Genomic DNA, 23,622 nt, shown 5'->3' on the forward strand with positions numbered 1-23,622 from the left:
TACCTTATATTTGTGTATTGTGCTCAGCAGTTTTGTACTGTTAAAACACAGATGTTTATAAAAATTGCTTCTACAAACTATCATGACTCGTGAATTTGTGTTAACTATATATGAGGAATAAAGCCCCTATGCGACTTCAGTATCTCTCATAATTGTATTACCTATTGGGTGGAAATAAATGGACGAAGTGTAATACAGACACATTAATATACTACAAACGTGCACACAGTACAGCTCTAAGGAAAAGCCTGTGTTTAAAGGACAGGTGAATGAGGGGTGGTCTAATAGTAATCAGTATCCCAGCTGATTGAAGGTGTTTCCTTTTTGTATGAAATGCCACTATAAAGATAAACATCATTAAAAGGGTTGTTTTATAGATTCAGGACAGACTATAAGTATAAGTATACTATCTATATCACAAGCAGTTGTTTTCCTATTCAAAATAACTATGAAAGTGTTTTAAGTATATAAAAATATATACAATTTTGAACGATGTTTGAAATTAAAAAAGAGGCATATTTTTCTGTTTTTGCACTCAGATAACAAACTGTAAAATCTCTGTCTCAACCAGATGTTTCATTATTTATTACAATTAAAATAACCATGAAATTATCCCGGCAATATAAAAAATACCAATACATATCATTTGAAATTATTACTGCATCATTTTGTATTTTTTAAGTGTTCTTTTATTTTTATTCGAGTGTCAAAGTATTTAATCAGGATCCCAACAAGGTGTTTTCTTCACTCACTCATCATCTAAACCATTTATCCTCCTGGGTCATGGGAGCTGTTGGAGCTCATTGGAAGATGGGAAACAACCTCTGACAGGTCACCAATCCATCACAGGGAAGACAGAGAGACACTGAAATTACACTCACGCCTAGGGACAATTTAGTGTCTCTAATTGTATCTCTATATCTCTAATTGGCCAGACTGCATGTCTTTGGACTGTGGGAGGAAACCCAAGCAGACACGGGGAGAACATGCAAACTCCACGCAGAAAGGACCCTGATCACCCGGCCGGGGAATCGAACCCAGCCTCTTCTTCCTGTGAGGCGACCATGAAATTATAAGGATCTAAAACTATACAGCATATAGTATAATATTGTAAGGTGTACTGTGCAAGGATTAGCTCATATTTTTGAAGCCATATTTTTGTTCAAGCTATATTTTTGCAGTCTTAAATAATTAAAAGATAAAATACTGTCACTCTTTATTACTGTGGAGTTAAATGGATAGGAAAGTGTTGAAGGCGAACTCCATTCATGGTTTGGTCCAAAATGCTCTGTTCTTGAGAAACTTGCCAAGTCAGACCTGTTCAGAAAGTTATTACATGAGATGGTTCTGAATTTCCTGATGTCTGAGACATTGTTTGACAGCAGTTTTTGGCCTGAAACGTATTTTAATCAGTTTATTTGAATCCATTCATGGTGGAAGGATACAAAACTGTGTTCTAGGGCAAAATAGTCCCCTTTTTTTCAGATTCAGCACTATTTCACCATCATCAACATTACATATTAACTCAGACGACACGTGTAGGTCCACTGGTGCTTTTGGAAAGTAAATAAAAGGGCTATTTATGTGTTTGTATACATGGCGACGCCTGGTTCCGATCACCACCACTGTAAAGAAATCTGAGTGGGTAAGTTTCTCTACAGTGAACCATTTCACGTCAAACCACTCTGAGTGGCAGCGTTTACATCTCAACCACTGAATTATGCAGAAATTAAAAAAGAAAATCAGTGGGATTCCCCTTTAAATGGACAGGAAGGTGACGTCATCCGTGCGCGGTCATGTGGCGTGGTCAGGCAGGGCTGCCCGTAAACACTAACATGCAGGTGGCTTTCTCCGGATTCTCACACAGACAGTGCGTTTCTCTTTACTGGATTAGGATAAAAACACGTCCTGAAGCGTCCGAGGGGCTCTCTCAGCTCGCAAATGGACACATAACAGAGATGCTGGTCATGCTATGCTAGCTAGCTGTTCTGCTCTGTCGTGCACACCCTCGGTGGGTTTGCTGGCCATCTGGGTTAATGACCGCCGAGCACAATGACCTGGCTGTAGTAGGGTTAGGTAACCTTAGTCGCCTCAGTCCACTCGTCGTTGTGTTCAGACATCCGCTGGACGTAACAGGATTAACAAGGCGTTCAGAGAAAACAGAGAAAGGTAAGATTTCAGCTCAGCTCCTGACCATCTCCCCAGCTGACCCACATCTTCACTGTCCGGATGAGGAAGGAAGAGGTGGAGGAAGGTTGGCAAGCAAAATGATGAGTCGATCTTTTGAATGGGACGCACTGGAGCAGCAGCACAGATCACACAGGTTACCATGTTCAGTGTCAAGTGTCGGCTAGAGAGGTGTAGAGTATAAAGCCCCCAGCATTGGGCTGTGGAGTGTTGGAGCTCCATCCAGTACCCCTGCAAAGAGTTGGAGTGATCGAGAACTAATCATCCAACATCAGCACCTGACCTCACTAATGCTCCTGTGGCTGAATGCAATCAAATCTTCACAGCAATGTTCCAACATATAATGTAAAGTCTTTTCAGAAGAGTAGAGGCCCTCACTTCGCTAAAGGGGGCCAAACTCTGTTTTAATACTCTTGATTTTGGGAGAAGATCCTTTGGAAATACATTGTATGTCTGGCCTTGGAAAGAAGACCACTGCCCTTTCTCTCAGTACATGATATGACGAGTAACATTATCCGACATCGAAATTATGTAGGGTCCATAATCCCTAAGGCCACTGTCCATTAGAATGACTTTGACTAACCCTTCGTGCCTCACTGTCTTCAAACTGACCAAACCACAGACATATATAACTAGAATCATAGCAGTCTTTTCTCTCAAACACTCATCATCTCAATGATCACATCTTGATAACACAGTCTGACACTGCTGGCTGGCCATGAGTTAATAAATCCATTGCAAATCCAATAAGCTCAGGTAGCTATGAAAGAGAGCAGGATAAATACGAAGGAGATGGTCTTATTGTGGCACTTTAAATCTCTCTCATATTACCCTGACCAATGTTGGACAGTATCCTCGCCTCTTTTATATGGGAACAGTACAGTTACATCTGTGGCCTCTAGCACCTCTGCCGTCTCCGTCTCAGTGTATAGGAGGTGGTAATTAATCTCAAAGACAGATTTGTTTTTGCTCTGCACCTCAATTCTCATTAGGGGCCTGCAAAGTGTTGCGTTGCTGTAGCAACGATCGTCGATCTGCTTTCTTTATTAGGAGCTCAGCATCTGTGAGGAAATACACGCGGGCGTGTCTCACTCTTTTGTTTTCTATACCCATCTCCCTCTCTCTCTCTCTTCCTCTTTCCTTTATCAGGCTCAGTATCTAAGCTCTGGGTTCTGTATGAAGGATGTACTCGCCCCTGAGGAAGGACTTTGTCTCTCTGACGCTGGGAGAGCAGCATAGCCGCAGCTACACAAACGGGAAGCACCGGAGGCAGTCGTGTTGGAGGGTCAGTGTGATAACTTCTTTACGTCTAACCCAGGCATCCCTTAGACCAGTGGTTCTCAACACTGTTCGTGGGGACCTCCTGCCTCACAAATTTACAAGTAATCCCTGCCCCGGCACACCTGATCCAGCTCATCAGCTAATTATCAAGCCCTTTGTGAGCTGGATTAGATGTGTTCAGGCAGGGAGTAGTTGAAACTGTGCAGGACAGGACGTGCCCAGGACTGGAATTGGGAACCACTTATTTAGACCACCAAGGTGGCATGTTTTTATAGAATGATGAAGGCTTGCTGATTGTTAAGATTAATTCGTACCATGTACTCGAGTATTTCAACATGTTATGAGCAGATATGCTGTTCGAAGAACCTTAAAGAACATGTTACTGGATAGTTCTTGGGAGTGCGAGCATAAAGAACCTTTTCTGAAGGTTAAAAAAACTACTGTACAGGCAGGTAGCAAAGGAGAAACCAACACAAAGTGTCTGGGTAAGGTGTTGGGCTGCCAGAACCGCTCCAGTGCACCTTGGTATAGATTCTACAAGTCTCTGGAACTGTACTAGCGTGATGGAACACCATTCTTCCAAACGATATTCCCTCAATTGGCGATTTGATGATGGTTCTGGAGAGCGTTGTCTAACGTGAGTCCAGAATCTCCCATAGATGTGTCTGCACCAAAGTTTTTACGAATGTTTTTTTTGAATTGTACATTTAAGCTGAGAACCGTTTATGAATCTTTATGTCTAGAACTGTAAGTTTATATTTTCCTTTTGGTGGAAAATCTCTCAGAATTAGAATGTGTAGTCCAAGATTAGGCTTAATCTCTGTCTGGGAAATTTACCATAATGTTACCCTTCTTATTAGATTCACATACTTTAGATTAGATTAGATTAGATTAGATTCAACTTTGTCATTGTGCAGAGTACAGGTCCAGAGCCAATGCAGTTAGCATCTAACCAGAAGTGCAAAATACAGTATTATTTATATATAAAGCGCAAGACAGACAATTGATGTAACTGACAATTGACAGTTACAGTGTGTACAAATAAGGATGGTAGAGTGGTACAAAATATAGATGTTGCAAATATACATATATACAGGGTAAGTGGAGAGAATGCAAATGTAGGTAGTATGTACTGTCAGAGCAGCATATGTAAAATAATAAGTACATAGAGTAAAAAAAAGTGCACTAACTGTCTGTGCAAACATGAATAGTGTAGTAATAGACTGTACAAATATGAATAGTGCAATAATGCTAGAACATAAAGTACAGTAACAGTGCAGTGAGTGCAAAGATGCAGTTAAAGTGCCAGTGAGGAGTTCAGCAGGGTCACGGCCTCAGGTAAGAAGCTCTTTCTGAGCCTGTTGGTTTGGGAGCGGGGGCTCCTGTAACGCCTGCCAGATGGGAGGAGGGTAAAAAGTCCATGGTTACGATGAGAAACATCCTTGATTATGTTCCTCGCCCTGCACAGGCAGCGCTTATGGTAAATGTAATATAGTGGACATATAATGTGTCTTCAGTCTTGTAACACATACCAAGATTGACTAGACTGATGTGTGCAGTAGCTGGTAAAGAAAACTTGTAGCGTACACATTCCCCAATGCCACTATCCACAAGAAAAGCTTTGATTGTGTATGTAGTGAACCTGCATGTCCCATCGTGGCTGGGCAAAAACATGGAAGGGCCTGCGTATGCACTCCCAAGCTGATAAGAGTGAGTCACTTGGAGAGTTGCTGTTTTGTTTCCTTGCCAGTGTCTTTAAAGTCCCATACGGCTGTGTGTTCTGTGTTCGTGTCTTACTTATAGAAACCCTTTGGCCAAAATGAAAACCATTGCTACGTGTGTGTTGTGGTGCCACAATAGTAATATTTTCCAGTTTAAAGATTAAGACAACCCACTTCTGTATCTTGAAGGTGGGAGGAACTTTTGAAAAACTACATGCACTTTGGAATGGATACATGAGGGAAGGCTGTTTTCCCTCCTCGCAAGTCAGATAGCTAACATTACCGCTAGAAAGCCGAGTATCACATCTGTTGTTATTTGCCTCTACCTGAGTGAGGGGCGGTTCCAATGTCTGTGTGATGTATTACTGCAGTGAGTGCTGGGTATTGTAGTGAGAGAACATTAATGAAAACACAATAAGGACGCAAAACTGATATTAAATCACAAGTTATTACAAACCAATGATACTGAGAGATGCAGTGCTGCACTACAGTGTATCACATAACCTGACAAATAACATATTAAATGCTAGTTTTAGGCCAGAAACCTGCTCAGTAAGACACTCCAGCACATCTTACGTAAGATTCATAATTATCTGACTAAATAGCTCAAATTAGCCTTCCTGCTGGTCCATTATTATGTGTTATTATATGACTATGAGGATAATCTCTGCTGAGTCTCTCTCCAGGTGAACGTCGATTCACCCTGTTGCCCTCACTTCTCTGTGCATTTCTGCTGATTACAGTTGTGCATCCATCTTTCTGAGTGCATGTCTAGACAGCTGATTGCCTCTTATGTTAAAATAATCTCTCATCTTATGACGGTAGTAATTGTTCCTAACTCAAGTCTTAGTCAATATGGATGTGGTACTCGTTCAGTGTGTTATTGCCCCTGATGTGCACAGTCAGCGATGCCTTAAAGATGTTGTAGCAGAATTATTGTACGTAATCATGATGGACAGTGAAAGGAAATGTAATATATAGTGTGAATCTTGGGTTCATTCCATATATTTATATGTCTGTGCTTTTCTTTTCAGAGATGGAAGCAGTTGTCTCGACTGCAACGCAGTCTGATCCTGTTCCTGCTGGCCTTCCTGCTCATCTGTGGAATCTTCTCTTACCCCAGCCTCTCGGAGCAGTGGAGAGGTGTCCTTTGTATCTTGTCCTGTGCTCTTAAATGTTTCAGACTAGAAATATGCTAGAGTATTTATGAAATACTGTAGACATAAAAGACCAAGGCTAGTTCTGAATATAAAAGTTAAAGCTATCTGTGTGAGCAGTAAAGCTATCAATCTGTTTGCTTATAAAAACTGAACATTCAAATTAATACAAGGAAACATTAATAAAGTAAATTTTGATTTTACATCTGTCAGCTTTTTTAGTTTAATGATTTCAAAACCTATGTTTTTGGCAGTTCAGTGTTTGTATATGTCCAAATCTGAAATGTCCTTTGGTGTGTATGTTTTCTGAGATTGCCCGAGCTCAAATCTTTGTTTTTTTCTCAAAAATCGGTCAAACAGTTAGACTTAAACATTTTTTTTATCATATAAAATCATATAAAATCTATTTTTCTTTGGTTACACAGGACTACTGTTTTTAACATAACAATAAAAACTTAATTAATTTTTAAAATTCAAATGAGAATTGTTAGATGTTCATCCAAGGTATAACTATCCATAACAAGCTGTGTGATACTGTTCCTTATTATACTGAATTTAGTTGTTGGATATGAATGAATATTTCATAAAGTTAACTCAAGTGTGCTGGTGTTGGAAACAGATCCAGGTAATGTCAGTGGTACACTGAGGAGAAGAGGAACCAAACCTAGGTCTTTTTAACCGTCCATTTTAGTAAACAAGAAATTATAATTGCTTTTTTATACCAATGCTTACTTTTATCTATTCTAATGATTCATATTTTTCATAAGCAAAAACCACAATGTCCCAGATAAAGAGTTTATAACAACTTGATTGGCCTAAAACTTTTGCACAGCGCTGTATTTGTGATATTAACAGTGCAGTATGTCTCACGCTGTATTGTTCTTAGCTGTTGTAGTTCTTACATGCACTGTCTGCTGCAGTGTCCTGAACATAAGGTGGCTGTTCTCGAGAGGGTAATTAAGACTTCTTATTCCCTAAATGAATTGCGCTCTCTCTCTCTCTCTTTTCTTTCCATGTTCTTCAGCACTCTCTGACGGGGCAGTGAAGGAGGGCTGGGATGAAAGGGAGCACCAAGGCCTCCAGCCCATTCCTCCTGGTCTCGTCCCAAAGGTCGTCCCTGGGGTTGTACAGGAGGAGCCTCCAGAGCCACAAAGGCCGAACGTCCCCCTCCTGCCCAAACCTCAAGGCTTGGTAAGTACCACGCTATCCAGGAACACTCCAGAATCTGAGTGTGGACACCCATCTAGATATTTTTAATGTAATGAGCTTGTTTTCTTTGTTTGTGTGCAGTAACTGAACATATTAAAATGGAAAGCTGTTTTCTTTACTAAGACAGCAAAAGTGAAAGCAGCAGGCAAAACTATTATTTTGTGAATAACACCCTACACATTCTATTGTCTTGTTGTGATGTCAGCACTAATCAGCATTTAAACCTTTTAAGGTGTTTAAATCAGTTAGGTGGTGAACGCCATGACAAAATACAGTATGATAAAATACTTCTTAGTTTATTAAAGCTGCACTATTCAGGGTTGGTTTTGTTTAAATTGAAAGAAGCAGCATTACTGAAATATGGTGTGTGTGCTGCTGCAAAGTTCCCTGTAAAGCCTGAATAATAATTATTTAAAAATCAGAGGTGTCCAGTCGGATTGCACAGGCTGACTCCATCATGTATTAACATCACATGCACAGGCTCAAAAGAGGGTCCGGCTCGATGTTTGTCTTAATTGTAAAATCAACATTATACTGAAGAAGATATGATGAGAGTAATAGATAATTCACTCACATCCTTGAAAGGCACATCCTTCACCAAGTTTTGGCTTCTTTGAACTCTTTGAACACTCAACACAATTGTAATCATCGGATTCTCTCTCTTTGGGGAAGGGGTCTAAATCACAGCCGACGTTACAAAATGTTTTTCCACATATTTAGTACAATCACATGTTTACACCAGAATGGTCTCAAAATCCTCAAATCTTACATAGTGTAGTGTTTAATATTCGTTATTAATAAGTGGAATTCTGCTGCAAAGCAGTGTAGTTATTAACAGTAGGTGATTGCCAAGCAACATAATGATCAAAGATTATTCCATAAATAATACAAAGTCTTTTTAATGGTTTTCTGTATTAATACAATATTCACTTTTCATGTGTGGTCCTGTCTGTATATATTAAGTATTTTACAGCAGCTTTAAACCTATCTCAGTCAATCAACCGGAACCTGAGCTATCCATTTTATAAATATACTTTTAACAATGAGTGTGTTTACATGCACTTAATAATCCGATAACTGCAGAAAATCAGACTTTGTCAGTAATCCGATCATCACGTTTACCTGCACTTGAGTTATCAGATAATGGGGAAACTCCGGGTCTCTGAGTCAGGCAGTAATTGGATTTCTGCTTTGCAACCAGCCAATAAACGTAATATAAAACTCAAACTTCATGCTGTGGCCTATTTTTTAAAAACAGAACACCACTTTACCTGAAAATATGAACATACATCATCATCAAGAATATTTAAATCCTTCATTTTATCAAGCTCGTAGTTGGTTTCAGCATCTCACCAAAAGTGTTTTGTTGCCATCTTGCTTATTTTCGGTACTGCGGTTTGTTTTTGCACATGTGCAGACTGAGAAATCTGATAGAAATCAGAGTAAGAGTTTACATGCACTGAGAAATCTGATTACAGAGCTAAAATCCAGCTCTCTTTATCGGATATCTTAATTGGTCTAAGAAATCTGAGTATGCTGTTTATGTAACCATTTGAATACTCAGATAGCTGAAGAAAACAAATCTGATTATGATCGGAGTATTGAGTGCATGTAAACGCACTCAGTAATTTTGAAAAGAATGTCAAATCATTATTTAGGTAAAACCTGCTCTTCAACCCATGGAAGAGAATTTGATAAGCATTAAACAGAGAGGGCTTTTTCTCCATTACTTGAAAAGTAACAGTGAAAAGCAAATGTTACTCAGGCAAGGCAAGATGACTCCAAGCTTCCCACAGCCGCATAAAAACTACTGCACAAGTGCTTATGTGAAGCTAATCCAGTATGTATGATGTTGGTCTGTTTTTTGACTCCTCATCTGCAGAAGAAGCCTCCAAGTAAGCGTGGTCCTCCAGCCCTGCAGAAAAGAGGCAATGTGTCAGACTGGCAGGTGAAGGACAGAGAAGAGCCAGCTATCAGAAGAGATGAAGATCAGGAGAAAGAAACAAAGACAGTCATTAGGTATGACTTCAATACATTAGTGCAGCAGCCACCACCACATATGAGGCTGTTAATCACTCCAGTTATGAAGAGACCTTGAGTGAGGTGGAGTAAGACACGGCTTAATGTCAGACACATCTTGGATTTGTGTGTAGACCTTATTCTTCTGAACCACTATGAGGGATATGATTGTGCAGAGATAAGACTTGTATTTCCGTTTGTATGCCATTAGTATTGCGCATTTAAAAAGAGCACTGCTCAAATGGTGTTTCTCACAACTTGATGCAAAACATACTCCTCATATTCAGAACGTATTTCTCTGCTGGAATAGTTCTGCATTCACCTCTCTTACTTCACTTAGGCATAAAAGCGCATTAAAATCCATTAAGCAAATGAGTAATGTGCTAGCCCTGTAAAGTGGAGCTACTAAGTAAAGTTATAAATTGATTTTCAGGGTCGTGAATTGGATTAAGCAGTTTGTCCGTCTGTTGAGAACCGGCCAAGAAGAAGCCTCCTATTAATGCCCCTCATCTTTGGTCTCCTAGTCCTATAGTCTGAAAAATGCTTTTTTCTGCTTATTTGAAGACCTGTACAATTTTGTGTTGTTTTAATTGAAATCACTTTGTCTCTGGTTCATTCATTTGTCTCTGTTCTCTCAGCTGGCGAGGGGCCATGATTGAAGCGGAACAAGGCACTGAGCCACAGCCCTCAGCTCATGCAAAAGAGGGAGCAGAGCCTGCTGAGGTGGAAGGTGCTGCTCCTTTACAGCCAGGTAGGAATCCAACCTCCATGCACAATCCAAAGGTGCACTTAAGCAGTCCGGACTATGCTTTTTTCCGGACCTGAAAATTTGATTATAGCCAAGTGAGATTCTACTCAAGTTTGACCTGACCCACAGCACCAAGTTCAGATTCCGAACCTGATTTTAAACTGATTCTCAGGTACCACAATAAAAAACTGCCTTACTAATGATAGAGCTTACTATGTAACACTGTACGTCCAAACATTTGTGACAAACTTGCTCATCTGACCCCAAATTTCTTCCTAAATCAAGGGTGTTTATAGGGTGTTTGACCTCCCCTTTGCTGCAGTAACAGCTTCCACTCTTCTGGAAAGACTTTACACTAGATTTTGGAACATTTCAGTGAGAATTTGATTGCATTCAGACACGAGCATAAGTGAGGTCAAGCACTGGTGTTGGATAATTAGGTCGGGATTGCAAATTCATTCACACCGAATGCGAGTAAAATTTAACTGCCAAAAAAGCTTCAATGGGATGCAAAAAATGAATTTGCTTCTGGCAGCGTTCAGTTTCCCTTCATGAGCTTTACGCAAACCTCAGAAGCGTCAGCCAGCAGAAAACAAGAGGGTGAGCTGGGCGTTTCACAGTCAACATAATGTCGCTTGTTGCTCACAGTTGCAAAAAAAAAGCATTGCAGTTAACCTGCTAATCTTAACTGTTTATTGAACTATACGTTCCCTCCAAAACCACCTCAAATCAGAACTGCCCATACTGGCCTGACTTTTGCTCCACCCCGTGAAGAAAATAGATCCCAGTGAGGAGGCAGTTGGTGGAACGTATTCTGCAAAAATTCCGCAAATGCAAACAAAACTGTCCTACTGTACAGCTCTGCATTCAATCTCCAGTTTCATTTGTCCCACCCTCTTTTTTGATTGGTTACCTCATGAAAAGTGACAGGTGACTAGCTTTTCCGCTGAAGTTGTATATTTATCAACTCGATCCATGAGGATTTGCGCTGGAAAAATCTGCAGTTTGCGGCAGGAAAAAACTACGAGTGGAGCCCGCAGAATCCGCATCCTGCCGTTGGATGTGATGCCGGTTTTGGTGGAATAAGCTGTGTAAGCTCAGTGCTGGGTGTCTTCAGCCAACACTGGGCATTGTTTTATGGAGATCATGCTGTGCAAGTATCAGCAGGAGGTTCACCTTAAAGTAGCTGATTTCACTCATTAGAAGGGGTGTCTGGATGCTTTTAGTTATATAGAGTATTTCAGAGATGATGTCTGATTCTCACTAAGCCAGTCATGTATTGTCAGGTCCTGTCGGTTCAGTCTAATATTTTTCTAAGCTCTAGTCTGAGATGCATTAACAGACAGAAGCAATTGTCTTTTCCTGTGGTCAAGGGTACTCAAGGGTGTCTCCCAGTCGTTCTCAGGGAAATTGAGATACTAGACTTGCTTGATTGCAGCAAATTCCCAGTGTATCCCAAGTTATATAGTTATCCTCAATCAGAAAGCATCATAACACCAATCATAAATGAAGCGAACTTCATTTTTTTAAATGTATGTTTTTATTCTCTTTCAGTCTCTGTGAAGCCTGTGGATCGGGCCGAGGCTGTGAGGGAAGCGTTCAGGCATGCGTGGAAAGGTTATAAAGCGTTTGCTTGGGGTCATGATGAGCTGAAGCCCCTCTCTAAGACACATGGAGAGTGGTTTGGTTTGGGCCTTACACTAATAGATGCGCTCGACACCATGTGGATTCTAGACCTGAAAGAAGGTAAGACGGCTGCAGCCTCTTTCTGTCAGTCATGTAATGAACAGTATGTCTTTCTAGGCTCAGAAATCCATCTAGCTCTCCCTCTTTCTCCTTATTTCTCAGAGTTTGAAGAGGCAAAGAGATGGGTAGAGAAGGAGCTATCGTTCTCTAAGAACGTGGATGTGAATCTTTTTGAGAGCACCATCCGAATTCTTGGAGGCCTCCTGGGCACGTACCACCTGACAGGAGACTCCCTGTTCTTGGACAAGGCTGTCAGTAGCCCAAATACAACTCTATCTTTCTGTCATTGTTTCTTTAGTTGCAGCTTTCCTGGAAGGGAGTAAGGGATCAGGTCCTCCAGCATTTAAAAACAAAGTTTTCAGTTCTGTAGGGTCATTTTGAATGTCTTAAGTGCTTCGCTGCAGTACCTCTAAATGCATAACCTGCTTTATCCATTTGTTGCCTTAAAAAGGCACTGACTCTAGATTAATGCTCAATCCTTTTGTTAGTTTGTCTTGAGTTTTATATAAACAAGGTTTTCAGTTCTTTAGGGTCATTTAAAGGTTGAATAATTGAAAGCCTTAATGCTTTGCAGGAGTGTCTCTAAATGCTCTCCTTAATCTCTTTGTTCTCTTAGAAAGACATTGGCTCAAGATTAATGCCTGCCTTCAATACGCCGTCCAAAATCCCTTTCTCTGATGTAAACATTGGGAAAGGTATTGCTCACCCCCCGCGCTGGACCACTGACAGCACTGTGGCTGAAGTCACCAGCATTCAGCTGGAGTTCAGAGAGCTCAGCAGGCTCACTCAGGACCCGCAGTACCAGGTACAACCAGCAGGGGTGCTGTTTGGTTCTTGTCATACACAATGTGTTCACAACCTTGTAGTAGGTGCAAGAAGTGAAACATAGAGTCGTTATGAAATCATTTCATTTTTATTCTTTTTATATATTTGGAAGACTATACGGGATGAAAGACCAAGTGTTGGCTTATAAATGTGTCAAAGAACTTGTCATATCAATTACTTCCGGTAAAATATTGTAAAAATGAAAAGATTAAATCCACAGTCAAGGATCACAGATTTATTTCCTATATTTAACAAAAAAATGGAAAATGCACAAGCAGACCAAAATTGACATTTTATGTTTGGCCATGTTTTCCGTGTGTAATCGACAGTTACTACAGGGCAGTTTGAGGATGATGAATTTCCTTAAATGAAAATATCTGATAGTTAGGGTCCTAGTAGGAACAGTCAAAAAAAGTCCAGTAGTGTCACATTTAAAAAGTACAATCCAAAAGTGAGCACACTATTTTTTGTTCAGCATTTTATATACCGTGCTACACTAAATCCAATTAAACATGACTAATTATGCTGTGTTTATAATGGGAAAAAAAACCTGATGCTGCACCTGCTAAATATGTTGCCTGGCTGCGTCAATTCAACAGAGACATCTCTCCAATATTGAAAGGCATAGGAACCTGCACACTATGTACATAGGCAAAGCATAACTTGGCATAGGAGATTACATGCAAAATACTGAAGAATATTAATAAAATAGTTAATACTAATGAAACATGCAGTTGTTTAGTGTTCTTTAAGTACAGAAAGTATCCACAATATAGTCAGAAAAGCATATTGTGACACAGTATGATCGTCATATTACCCACCTCCATACTGGACAAACATTGATTTGTACCCTGAACAAATAATCTAAAAATGTTCTGTGCTCTTTCTTCCCCTGTGTGTTGTTTGTGGCCAGAAAGCAGTGGATGAGGTAATGAGGCAAGTCCACAGGCTAGATGGGAAGCATGATGGCCTGGTTCCCATGTTCATCAACACGAACAGTGGGAAGTTCACCCACCGTGGGGTTTTCACCCTGGGAGCCCGCGCAGACAGCTACTACGAATATCTGCTCAAGCAGTGGCTGCAGGGTGGTAAGAAGGAGCCTGAGTAAGTTTCTTTCATATCTCTTGGAAATTAGTTGCATTTCTCATCTATGAAAAGCTGGTTTGTGTTTGAAGGGCCTATATAATGGAATCTTCTTGCTTTTTCCAATAAGAGTTTGATGTAGACTCTGTAAATTTGTTAAAGTTTAAAAACTTACTGTTCACTCAGCAGTTGATATATAGAAGCTAAGCTGCAAAAAAAACCCTTTTTGAAGTCGTCATGGTTGTGACATCACATTACATATGACATAACATTCAGCTTTTCAGCAGTGTAGCCTATGTATTCACGTGGAAGAGATGAGGAGTGTTATAACCGCAGACAGTCTGTAGCGTTATTAGTTATTGACAGTAAGTAGTTATTGGAGAGGAAAACATTTTGCTGTTCTTGGGACAAATCAGATTCATCATTCGTAGCTTTTCAAATGATCCAGACATCCAACAGGAGTTTATTTTTTCCAGTATCCTCAGGTCAAAGTTATCAGTTTGCTTTAAAGGGCAGCCAGTTGAACTCAGTTAATTTACAAGATAGCAAAATAAGAGCGGCTTGTTTAATGAATAAACATAAATAAGTCGTATACAAATGAATTGTGACTGTGTTTGATATATAAAACCACACAAATGTAATAAGTGGAAAAAAATAAAATACAAAAAATGTAGACTATAAAAATTCTGTTAATGATTATAATGATATTTATTTATTTATGTTACACAGGAATAAAAGCAAAATATCTGAAACATTAGAGGTCAAAAGGAAATAACAATGCAATTACAAACTATTTTGATCTATTGCTCTATGGCTGTTTTATATGCTAGCTTAAACTAATGTGTTTTTAATTAAGATATAAAAATCAAATTTGCTTTCATAATACTCTGTTCTCACTTTTGATAACCATCATCTTCACAAAAGACAGATAATGGTGAAATGAGGATGATTTGTTGCCTGATAAACATAACTGAATAACGCTGGAGGCATTGACTCAGCCCCTTCCCTCCTCTTTAGCCCAAATCTGACTGTGCAGCACTGTCAGCAGCTTCAGCTCTGTGGTGCTGCTGAGAGTGAAATGAAATTGGAAATGCCTGCTATGTCTTGTATGTCTGTCTGCGATCCAGACATTTGCATGCGTGTCACCTCGCTGCTTCACACCTGATCCTGATCGTCCTCCCTCCCGTGCTTACATCACACTCGCTCACTGCTGGAAGCTGCTCAGAATCTGCGCTGCTCTTTTGAGGAGTCACCTTGAAATATTTGAGTAGGAAGGCAGAGCAAGTGCTTTAATGGACATGACAAAGAAAATCACCCTCATGTTTTGCAAGTCACTGAACATGTGTTTTTGTCCTTTTCATGAGGTTTCTATTTAGGTTCGAATTGATCTAATCACTGATCCACAAGCAGCCAAGTCAAGGTCATGCTCACAGCCATATTAGTAAGCGACTGTGACTGTTGTCCCTAAGCTGCAACTGTAAGAAGCGCAACACCGCTTCACTGTGGGCAGGGATTTCTGAATTGGAAGTAAGAGTGTTAAATATCTTATATAACAGAAGTGTAGCAGATAAACAACTGTAGTTTATGGAGATGCCAGTTTGTTAGTGCAGAAGTCCGCTATTATGCACAAGTTGTTTATTTTTCAAGAGATTTTTCTGAAAAGATAAGACATAACATAGTTTATTTACATGAGGAAGAGGAAATTCAAAGGACAATAAGTGGAAAAAACAGGAGTTACCAAAAGTGGAGTTCAACAGTGTATCGAAAGATAAAAAGAGAATAGGACTCCTAACAGCCATGTGAGACCTGGTAGATCACCAACACGGTCAACATCAGATAAACAGTATTTAAAGCTATCATCTATGAGAGAGAGGAGAAAATCAAGCTCCAGTCTTGTTTCAGGTTTAAAAAAATCCACAGGTGTTTCTGTCCATCCTTCCACTGTGAGAAGACAGCTCAACACTATGAGTGTGAAAGGATGTGTAGCTGTAAAGAAGCCCTTGCTGAAGAAAAATTAGACAACGAAGAAGAACATTTGCACTACAAATTATTAATTTGCGCTAAAAAGTGACATCTGAGACATGGAGTTTTACGGACTGACAAAGTTCAGATAAACCTTTGGATGTGTGGAAAAATATTCCTGCAGATTTCTTTGAAAAACTGAAAGCAAGTCTTCCAAAAAGATTGGAAGGTGTAATAAAGACACACTAAAAAAAGGTGAATGCACTGAAAAAATGTAATTCTGTGTAATTTTATGTTAAATAAATGTTCTTTATATATATATAGTGCCACTGCTGACAAGATATTATTTTGGGTGATAGACCACTCTGAGCACAGCAGTGACACTGACACATTATTTTGTATATACCTGGTGCAAGTTTGTCAGGCAGCTGCTGGCCACTTTATTAGATATTCTTACCTTGTCGGTCCACCTTGTAGGTGTGCAGTTAGAGATGATAGCTAATTTTTTTTTCCCCATTTGCAGTTGGTCATCGTTGTGTTGGTCATCCTCTAACCCAGGCATGTCAAACTGGGGACCTTTTGGGCTGAAGTGTTGTGGAGATTAGCGTTTACCCTCATCTGATGCTCTGAATTCAGTTCATGAAGGCTTTGCTAATTAGCTGATGAGCTGAATAAGGCATTGTGCTGATGTCTGCAGTGTTGTGGCCCATGAGGACTGGAGCCTGACACATGTGCTCTAACACCTGATCAGTTTCTGACCACATGACCACTGTTGGCTGGATATTTTTGGTTGGCGTACTACTCTCAAACCTAACAGTGACACTGAGGTGTTTGAAAATCCAAGAAACACTGCTGTGTCTTATAATGTACCACGACCATGTCAGTGTACCTGCTGTGCTGAGAATGATCCGCCTCCCTTGTAACATGTGGTGTTCCAATTGTGGTATTGATGATGAAGCGGGATGCTGACGCTGATCATAGCAACAAATGGGTTGTGGTCAACCTGCAGTTGCACCCATATGGCAGGTGTGCCTGAAGGCCAATGAATGTAAGCACAGCAGGTGTACTTTCCTTGATTATTGTGGTGCAGTAGCCCAATCATGCCTCTAGGAGGCAGATTTTACCCAATATATTGACACGTGCGTAGGCTGTTTAATGACATTATGAGTAAGATATATGTGTATGTGTGTATGTTTAGGCTACTGGAGGACTATCTTCAGGCTGTGGAAGGGGTCAAGAAAAACCTCCTCGGACAGACATCGCCCAGTAAACTCGTCTTTGTTGGGGAGCTGTCCCATGGACGACTCAACCCCAAGATGGTGAGAGATTAAAAACGTGGAAAAAACAACACTCACGTGTCCAGGCTTTAAGTCCAGAGTTAATCTATAGGCTGGTGCTGGTTGCAGGGCATCTGTTTGTTTAATCCCCTTCCTCAAATTCAATATGCTTAATGAAGCCAGTGAAATTGGCTCGCTCATGAGGATGAAAATAGATATTACTGATGGAGATTAGATTGTCTATGACTTTGACCTTTGCATCTGTTTTTTTTTTTTTCATTTTCATTCTCGCCCTCTTTCTGTGTTCTTTCTGTCTCTCTCTCCTGTTTCTGTTTTGTTTTATCTCTGTGCTCGCTTTCCACTTCTCTCCCTTTCCTCTGTCCTAGGATCATTTGGTGTGTTTTCTGCCAGGGACGTTGGCTCTGGGAGCCCATAATGGCCTTCCAGCTGACCACATGGATCTGGCCGCGCAGCTGATGGAGACGTGCCATCAGATGTATGTTCAGATGGAGACGGGGCTGAGCCCCGAGATCGCCCACTTCAACCTGCAGAACCAAAACGGCCGTGATGTAGACGTCAAGGCAAATAATATTTTTATTTTTGTTTACACACAACATCCCTGATTAAGTCAAATCTGTTTTTATCCTGCTGCCACATCTTTAGACCTTGAGCATCACGTTTTAAGTTTCATTAAGAGCATAAAACTGTTTCTACTATAACCACTGATAGGAAGAATTATGTTAAAACTGGTTTTGCACTGGAGCTATAAGGCTAATATGCCTAATAATCAATGGAAGTTTATGTACACTTAATAGCACTGTGCACGCTGCATGCCTGATTCATCACACTCTTGTCTCAAACCACATCAAGTTGTTGAGTAACTCTGTGTGACATACTGTTGTCTATAGAAATGTGCAAAAGTACAGGCTACGGGATGGTGCTGCTACTGTTTTTAGCTGTGTGTGTGTCAGATTTCTCATAAGCAAGTATATTTAAAATGACTTAACTCTACATGGTTTGAGGCAAGTCTGATGATTTAGGTGTTGCGTTTGCGCTATACTAATTGATGCTGATTCGTTGCTTATTAGTTGCAGTAGCTCCACTGCAGACTAAAGGAGCAAACACCAGGCATGTCTTGTCTCTTGGGGACCAGAGAATACTGTGTAAATTTGAACTAAACTATTGCAGTCGACTTTTGCGGGATTCTTTCATTTATTGTCTTTGCGTTGTCTTAGGTAAATATTATGTCCTAGTTTACATGTTTTCATGTATTTGTAGCCTGCAGATAGACACAACCTGTTGCGGCCTGAGACAGTGGAGAGTCTGTTCTACATGTACAGATTCACCCAGGACAGCAAATACAGAGACTGGGGCTGGGAGATACTGCAGAGCTTCAACAAGTACACCAGGGTAGGTCTAAACTTAAACCTACATCTTTTACTCCCTAGCTAGTACACTACTCAGTGAGACTATTTCTGCCAGTGAACTGCTTATAGCAAGTACTTCAGTTAGGGCACTATTTATGAAGACTACTTCAGCTAGTTATCTATCTATCTATATATCAATCCATCCATCCAGTCCGATCCATCCGTCCGTCCATCCATACACCCACCCACCCACGAGAACCATATAGTTATAGAATAAAATAAAAATTACAACCATGTTGCCAGGAACATAACAAGCAATCGGCGGGGCCGCAATGAAGTACACCGCAACCAATTATTTTAGGTAGGGCTACTCACGGACACTACATCAGCTAGTGCACTATTTATTGCAATGACTGCCTTCATGAACTGAATTCAGAGCAGTAGATGGGGGTGAACACTAATCTCTGCAGCACTTTGGCCTGGAAGGTCCCTGGTTTAACATGCCTGGTCTAGAGCGATGGGTTAAGGTGTTATGGGGGAAAAAGTCACACATAGAATACCTGCTAGAGCCACACTTTCAGAGAGATGTTTGTTTGTTTGTTTGTTTGTTTGTTTGTTTGTTTGTTTGTTTGTTTATTTATTTTCGAGAACCATATAGTTGAGAAAAAACTATATGGTAAAGTAAAAATTACAAAATTACAAAGGCAGCCATGTTGCCAGGAAGGTAACAAGCAATCAGCAGGGCCGCAATGAAGTCGACCGCAACCAGTTACTTCAGGTAGGGCGCTACTCACTGTAACTATTTCAGATAGGGCACTACTCACGAACACTACTTCAGCTAGTGCACTATTTATGGCAATTGCTTCAGCCAGGGCACTGCATACTGAGCTTGCTTCAGCTAGGACACTACTCTCACTGAGACTATAGCCTAATATATACTGCTCACATACTGATTGTGCCAAGTAAGTAGCATGCAGTATGCATTTGACATGAATTTCTCCAGTATGACAAATGGTTAATTATTAAATTACACAGCCAGAGCTGTCTTTGTGATATACTGCACTCCATAATGGGCTAAGAAAATGAAGTGGGTCTTGGGATCGGTCCAGTTGACTGAGCCCCTGATGTTGGTAGAACCTGGTCACAAACCTGCCCTGAAGTACAGTACATGCATACTGCATTTCGGTATACTAGATACTGTACTGCATTATACAGTAGGCTATTTTGAGTGCATTCTCTTTCAGGCAAGGCACCACTCACTGACTACGAGGCCGCTAGCTCTAGTGAAGCCAAGGTTCCCTTTTTTATTGTTTATATTTTTGGAGCTTTGAAAGACTGTGCATGATTAGTTAATGTCCAGTTAAGTCCGTTTTTATTGTTTAGCCTTTTTTTTTAAATAATTGTCACTGCCCTGGAGCCAGTGTAATAGTGTGTCCAAATGCTCTTTACGGCAGGTCCCCAGCGGTGGCTACACCTCCATTGGAAATGTGCGTGACCCAGTAAACCCCGGCCCCAGGGACAAGATGGAGAGCTTCTTCCTCGGGGAGACTCTGAAGTACCTGTTTCTGCTGTTCTCCGATGACCCTGAGCTGATCAGCCTGGATAAGTACGTGTTCAACACAGAGGCCCATCCCCTCCCCATCTGGCCCTCTGACTCCTGACAGCAGCTCCAGCTGCAGGGACTGAATCTTCCACACAGAGGGAGAGTCCTCAAGCTCTTCATGAGGCAGATACTGTAGTATTTGAGGTGGGCAGCTTTCTTCACACAATGGGTGAACAGAATTGCTCTGGCCTTTACCTGTGCACACACTAACGGGGGTTTTCTCAGTGGCAGTTCTTGGTGGTGATGAAGGGTCTGACAGGACTGCACTTGAGCTATTCTGGTGAGGCAAGCATGGACCTAATTGGAGGACATAAGTGTGAATGAAGTCATTTGAATTAAAGATATGCTAGATGTAAAGTTGTTCAATAATCTGTCCACTTTGAGGCTTATCGTCCAGCCACTAAAAGATAAAACTGTGACATAAGGGGTCTGTTAAATGTCTCTCGTCATCGACATTTTAGGGTTTATCTCCAAATAAACTGAGTCACTGAAGAAAGACTGTTCAATCACACACACTGTGACAATTCCTAGCACTTTGATGTACAAATGAAGGTTTGGATTTCCTTGCCATTTTTTATATATAATTGTGTGTATTGATGCACTTGATGTTTGTATTTCATCGTGTTGACTCTTCAAGCTCTCGCACAGGGACCCTGCAAGTATGTTTATGAATATTCCCTTTATGAGATGCAGGATACATTTGGGACCATGTTGAACAGTGAGCTGTTTATTTTTAGAGTTATGTTTATTTGGTGGTTGTGAGGCCCATGAGATTTTACGCATCTCTGTTTATTTTATCTGACATTTTTAGCACTTTAGCAAAAGCCAGTGACTTGATTTAGGGGGACTCCCCACGGAGCCACTTGTATTGCAGTGCTGTAGTGCGTTGTGATCAACAGCTTTTACTAGCTGTGAAACAGGCTTCGCAGCTAAACCTAGGTTCCTTTCAAGTTGTGACAAACAAATACTCCTTTTAGGAACCATTTGGGGTTCACATATGTGATATTAAACATCTTTTGGTCACCTTTTATTACCAGTAGACGTGACTGAATGGACTCCAAGACATTGTTTTACACTGGGAAATGTTATAGCCACATTTTATTGCAGGAGCTAATAAACAATAATTCTTTATCATAATATTATCTCGAATCTACGTGGATACACTGGTGCCTGTCTGCAAAAGTTAGCACATATATAAGCGTTTATACATCCGATCCAGCACATATGTTGTGTGCAGTAAAGCTTTTTATGTCCAATCACTTTTCAGAGTTTCAGAGTAGCTGTTTGTCGCGGCTCATGTGTCATGTTTTTGTTTACCCTGTCATATTCCGGGCTTATCTGTCTGTGGTCACGCGTGCTGTCATGCAGTCATGTGCTCTAAGCCTCCTAGACCTGTCAGACTATGATGAGATAAGCCTTCAGCAACGTTGCAAGCTTCTCTCCGTTTATTACAGCGATGATGGGCGTCCGTGGCCCTGCACTGTAGCATCTTCTCCACCCAGTTCCTTCCTGCCTGCTCACAGCAGCACGGTGGCAAATTTGACATTGTTTTTGTGCCTTTTGATGTACAGGATCCTGAAACGAGTGCGATAAACACTGACGGCTCTGCTGCAATCCGTTTCTGGCAATTACCATTTGTGCTTTGCTGGCATGCGCTCTCAACGAAAGAGCCGTGAGAGGAGACTCGTCTCAGGGTTCAGATGCTTTTAATACTTCGGATGTTTTCAGAGAGTGTCTGTAATGCATAGTCTAATGGAAAGCTGTGGAACTATGCTTGATAATGTAAAAGTGGAAAAGATTATTATTTATTTTGCGCAGGTCTGTTTGGGTTGTCAGTAAAAGACACATAAAGCCTATCATGGGTCACTGAAAGGGACTTTGTTTATCTTAATAGATATTTAAAGCAGTTTTGACTATACAAAATGATAGAGCAGTTCGTTTAGTGAGCAGCTGAGCTTTCCGTTCAGTGACGGAGAGAGTTCTGCTTAATCTACCCCAGTAATGTTTGTTAATAGTCTGTTTTATCATGGGTATCACACTGGGCCTGGTTTATATTTATAATTTAGATTGAATCTGCTCTCAAAGGGAAAAAGGCTAGGACTAGATCATTCATGTATCATGTGCAATAGACGCAATCCACTTTTCAGTAGGATTTGTAGAATCAAAGACTCCTCTGAACTCCCAGCTCCTTCTGTTTGTTCCTGCTTTAGAGAATCTGCCTTGCTTCCTTTGGCTGCTTCGACTACTTAGCTTTACATCTCATGTTATCAGAGATTTTTTTTTTTTTTTATTCCACTGACTGAAGCTTTGTACGAAGTTCTGTAAATATACATTCAGTTTCTCTACATCATTTGAATCTGCAAATAAAAAGATTTGACCTACATGAGTTTGTTATGTTTGATATGAACATTTGAAGACACTTTTCTTTGTGTACTTACGTCACAGTGTGGACCAGAGCTTTACTTTAAGGTGTGTGGGATTTGAGGGATTTCACTATCACTGCACTCTCTCTTGATGACACTTGTCTCATCCAGGTACAGCTGTGGAGATTTGTAAATGTTTCTTTTAAGGATGCACGATATATCAGAAAAATAATTGGTCTGATATTGATTGCAGTTGATGATGTGGTGCATTATTAGCTTGCAAGCTCTAACGCATGTGTTGTTGCTTGGCATTTGCTTTCCTCTCAGCTCACCAAAACAGAGCATAGTGCGTAACTCAATCGCCTTTGGATACAAGAAGATCAGAGGTTTGATTACCCATCCTGGCCAAAATGCCTCTGCTGTAGCAGTAAGAGTCCTTGGGCAGGACTCCTAACACTTTGTTTATCAACCATTGTAAGTGGTTAGATAATCCACTAGAATAAGGAAAAAGAAAGTCCAAGCAAAATAAGTGGAAAAACAGGGGTTTCCAAAAGAGTTAAAAATGCTTGATTAGATCTTAAGATACAGAGAAAATGGGACTCCTAACAATCATACAAGACTTGGCAGACCATCAACACTGTCACCGTCAGATAAACAACACTTAAAGCTTTTATCTTTGAGAGAGAGGAGAAAATCAACCTGCTTCAGATCTGAAAAAATCCACAGGTGTTTCTGTCCGTCCTTCCACTGTGAGAAGACAACTCAGTGCTATGAGTCTGAAAGGATGTGTGGCTGTCAACAAGCCCTTACAGCAAAAAGGAAACAGACAAAAAAGAATTAGCAAATCAAACGAAGATGCTGGGGTTCTGAGAACAATGGACTGACCACCTTAACAGTCCAGACCTCAACATCACTGAATGTGTTTGGGATTTCTAGGATTGTGAGGAGCAGAAAATACAACCAACTTCTAAGACTGAACTTTAAAGGTGTGAAAAATATCCCTGTAGATTTCTTTGAAAAACTGAAAGCAAGACTCCTGAAAAGAATGGAAGTTGTAATAAAGGGAAATTGTGG

General features: G+C 40.5%; 1 protein-coding gene across 2 annotated transcripts; it reads left to right on the forward strand.

Moving 5' to 3' along the window:
- Positions 1 to 1,598: 1,598 nt before the first annotated feature.
- Positions 1,599 to 22,568, forward strand: man1b1a (mannosidase, alpha, class 1B, member 1a). Of its 2 annotated transcripts, none has more exons than XM_036587894.1 (14): positions 1,599 to 1,645; positions 3,337 to 3,472; positions 6,224 to 6,332; positions 7,371 to 7,537; positions 9,438 to 9,574; positions 10,213 to 10,325; positions 11,877 to 12,068; positions 12,171 to 12,319; positions 12,685 to 12,873; positions 13,807 to 13,997; positions 17,137 to 17,257; positions 17,602 to 17,796; positions 18,494 to 18,625; positions 20,037 to 22,568. In XM_036587894.1, exons 2-14 carry the CDS (start codon positions 3,371 to 3,373, stop codon positions 20,241 to 20,243), a joined length of 2,004 nt encoding a protein of 667 aa, XP_036443787.1. In that variant the 5' UTR covers positions 1,599 to 1,645; positions 3,337 to 3,370; the 3' UTR covers positions 20,244 to 22,568. The 2 variants fall into 2 exon arrangements, with proteins under 2 accessions (XP_036443787.1, XP_036443785.1); XM_036587892.1 differs by lacking the exon at positions 1,599 to 1,645 and adding an exon at positions 1,798 to 2,169.
- The last annotated feature ends 1,054 nt before the right edge of the window (positions 22,569 to 23,622 follow it).

The sequence above is a fragment of the Colossoma macropomum genome, unplaced genomic scaffold, assembly GCF_904425465.1.
Source record: "Colossoma macropomum unplaced genomic scaffold, Colossoma_macropomum, whole genome shotgun sequence".
NCBI classification, from domain to species: domain Eukaryota; kingdom Metazoa; phylum Chordata; class Actinopteri; order Characiformes; family Serrasalmidae; genus Colossoma; species Colossoma macropomum.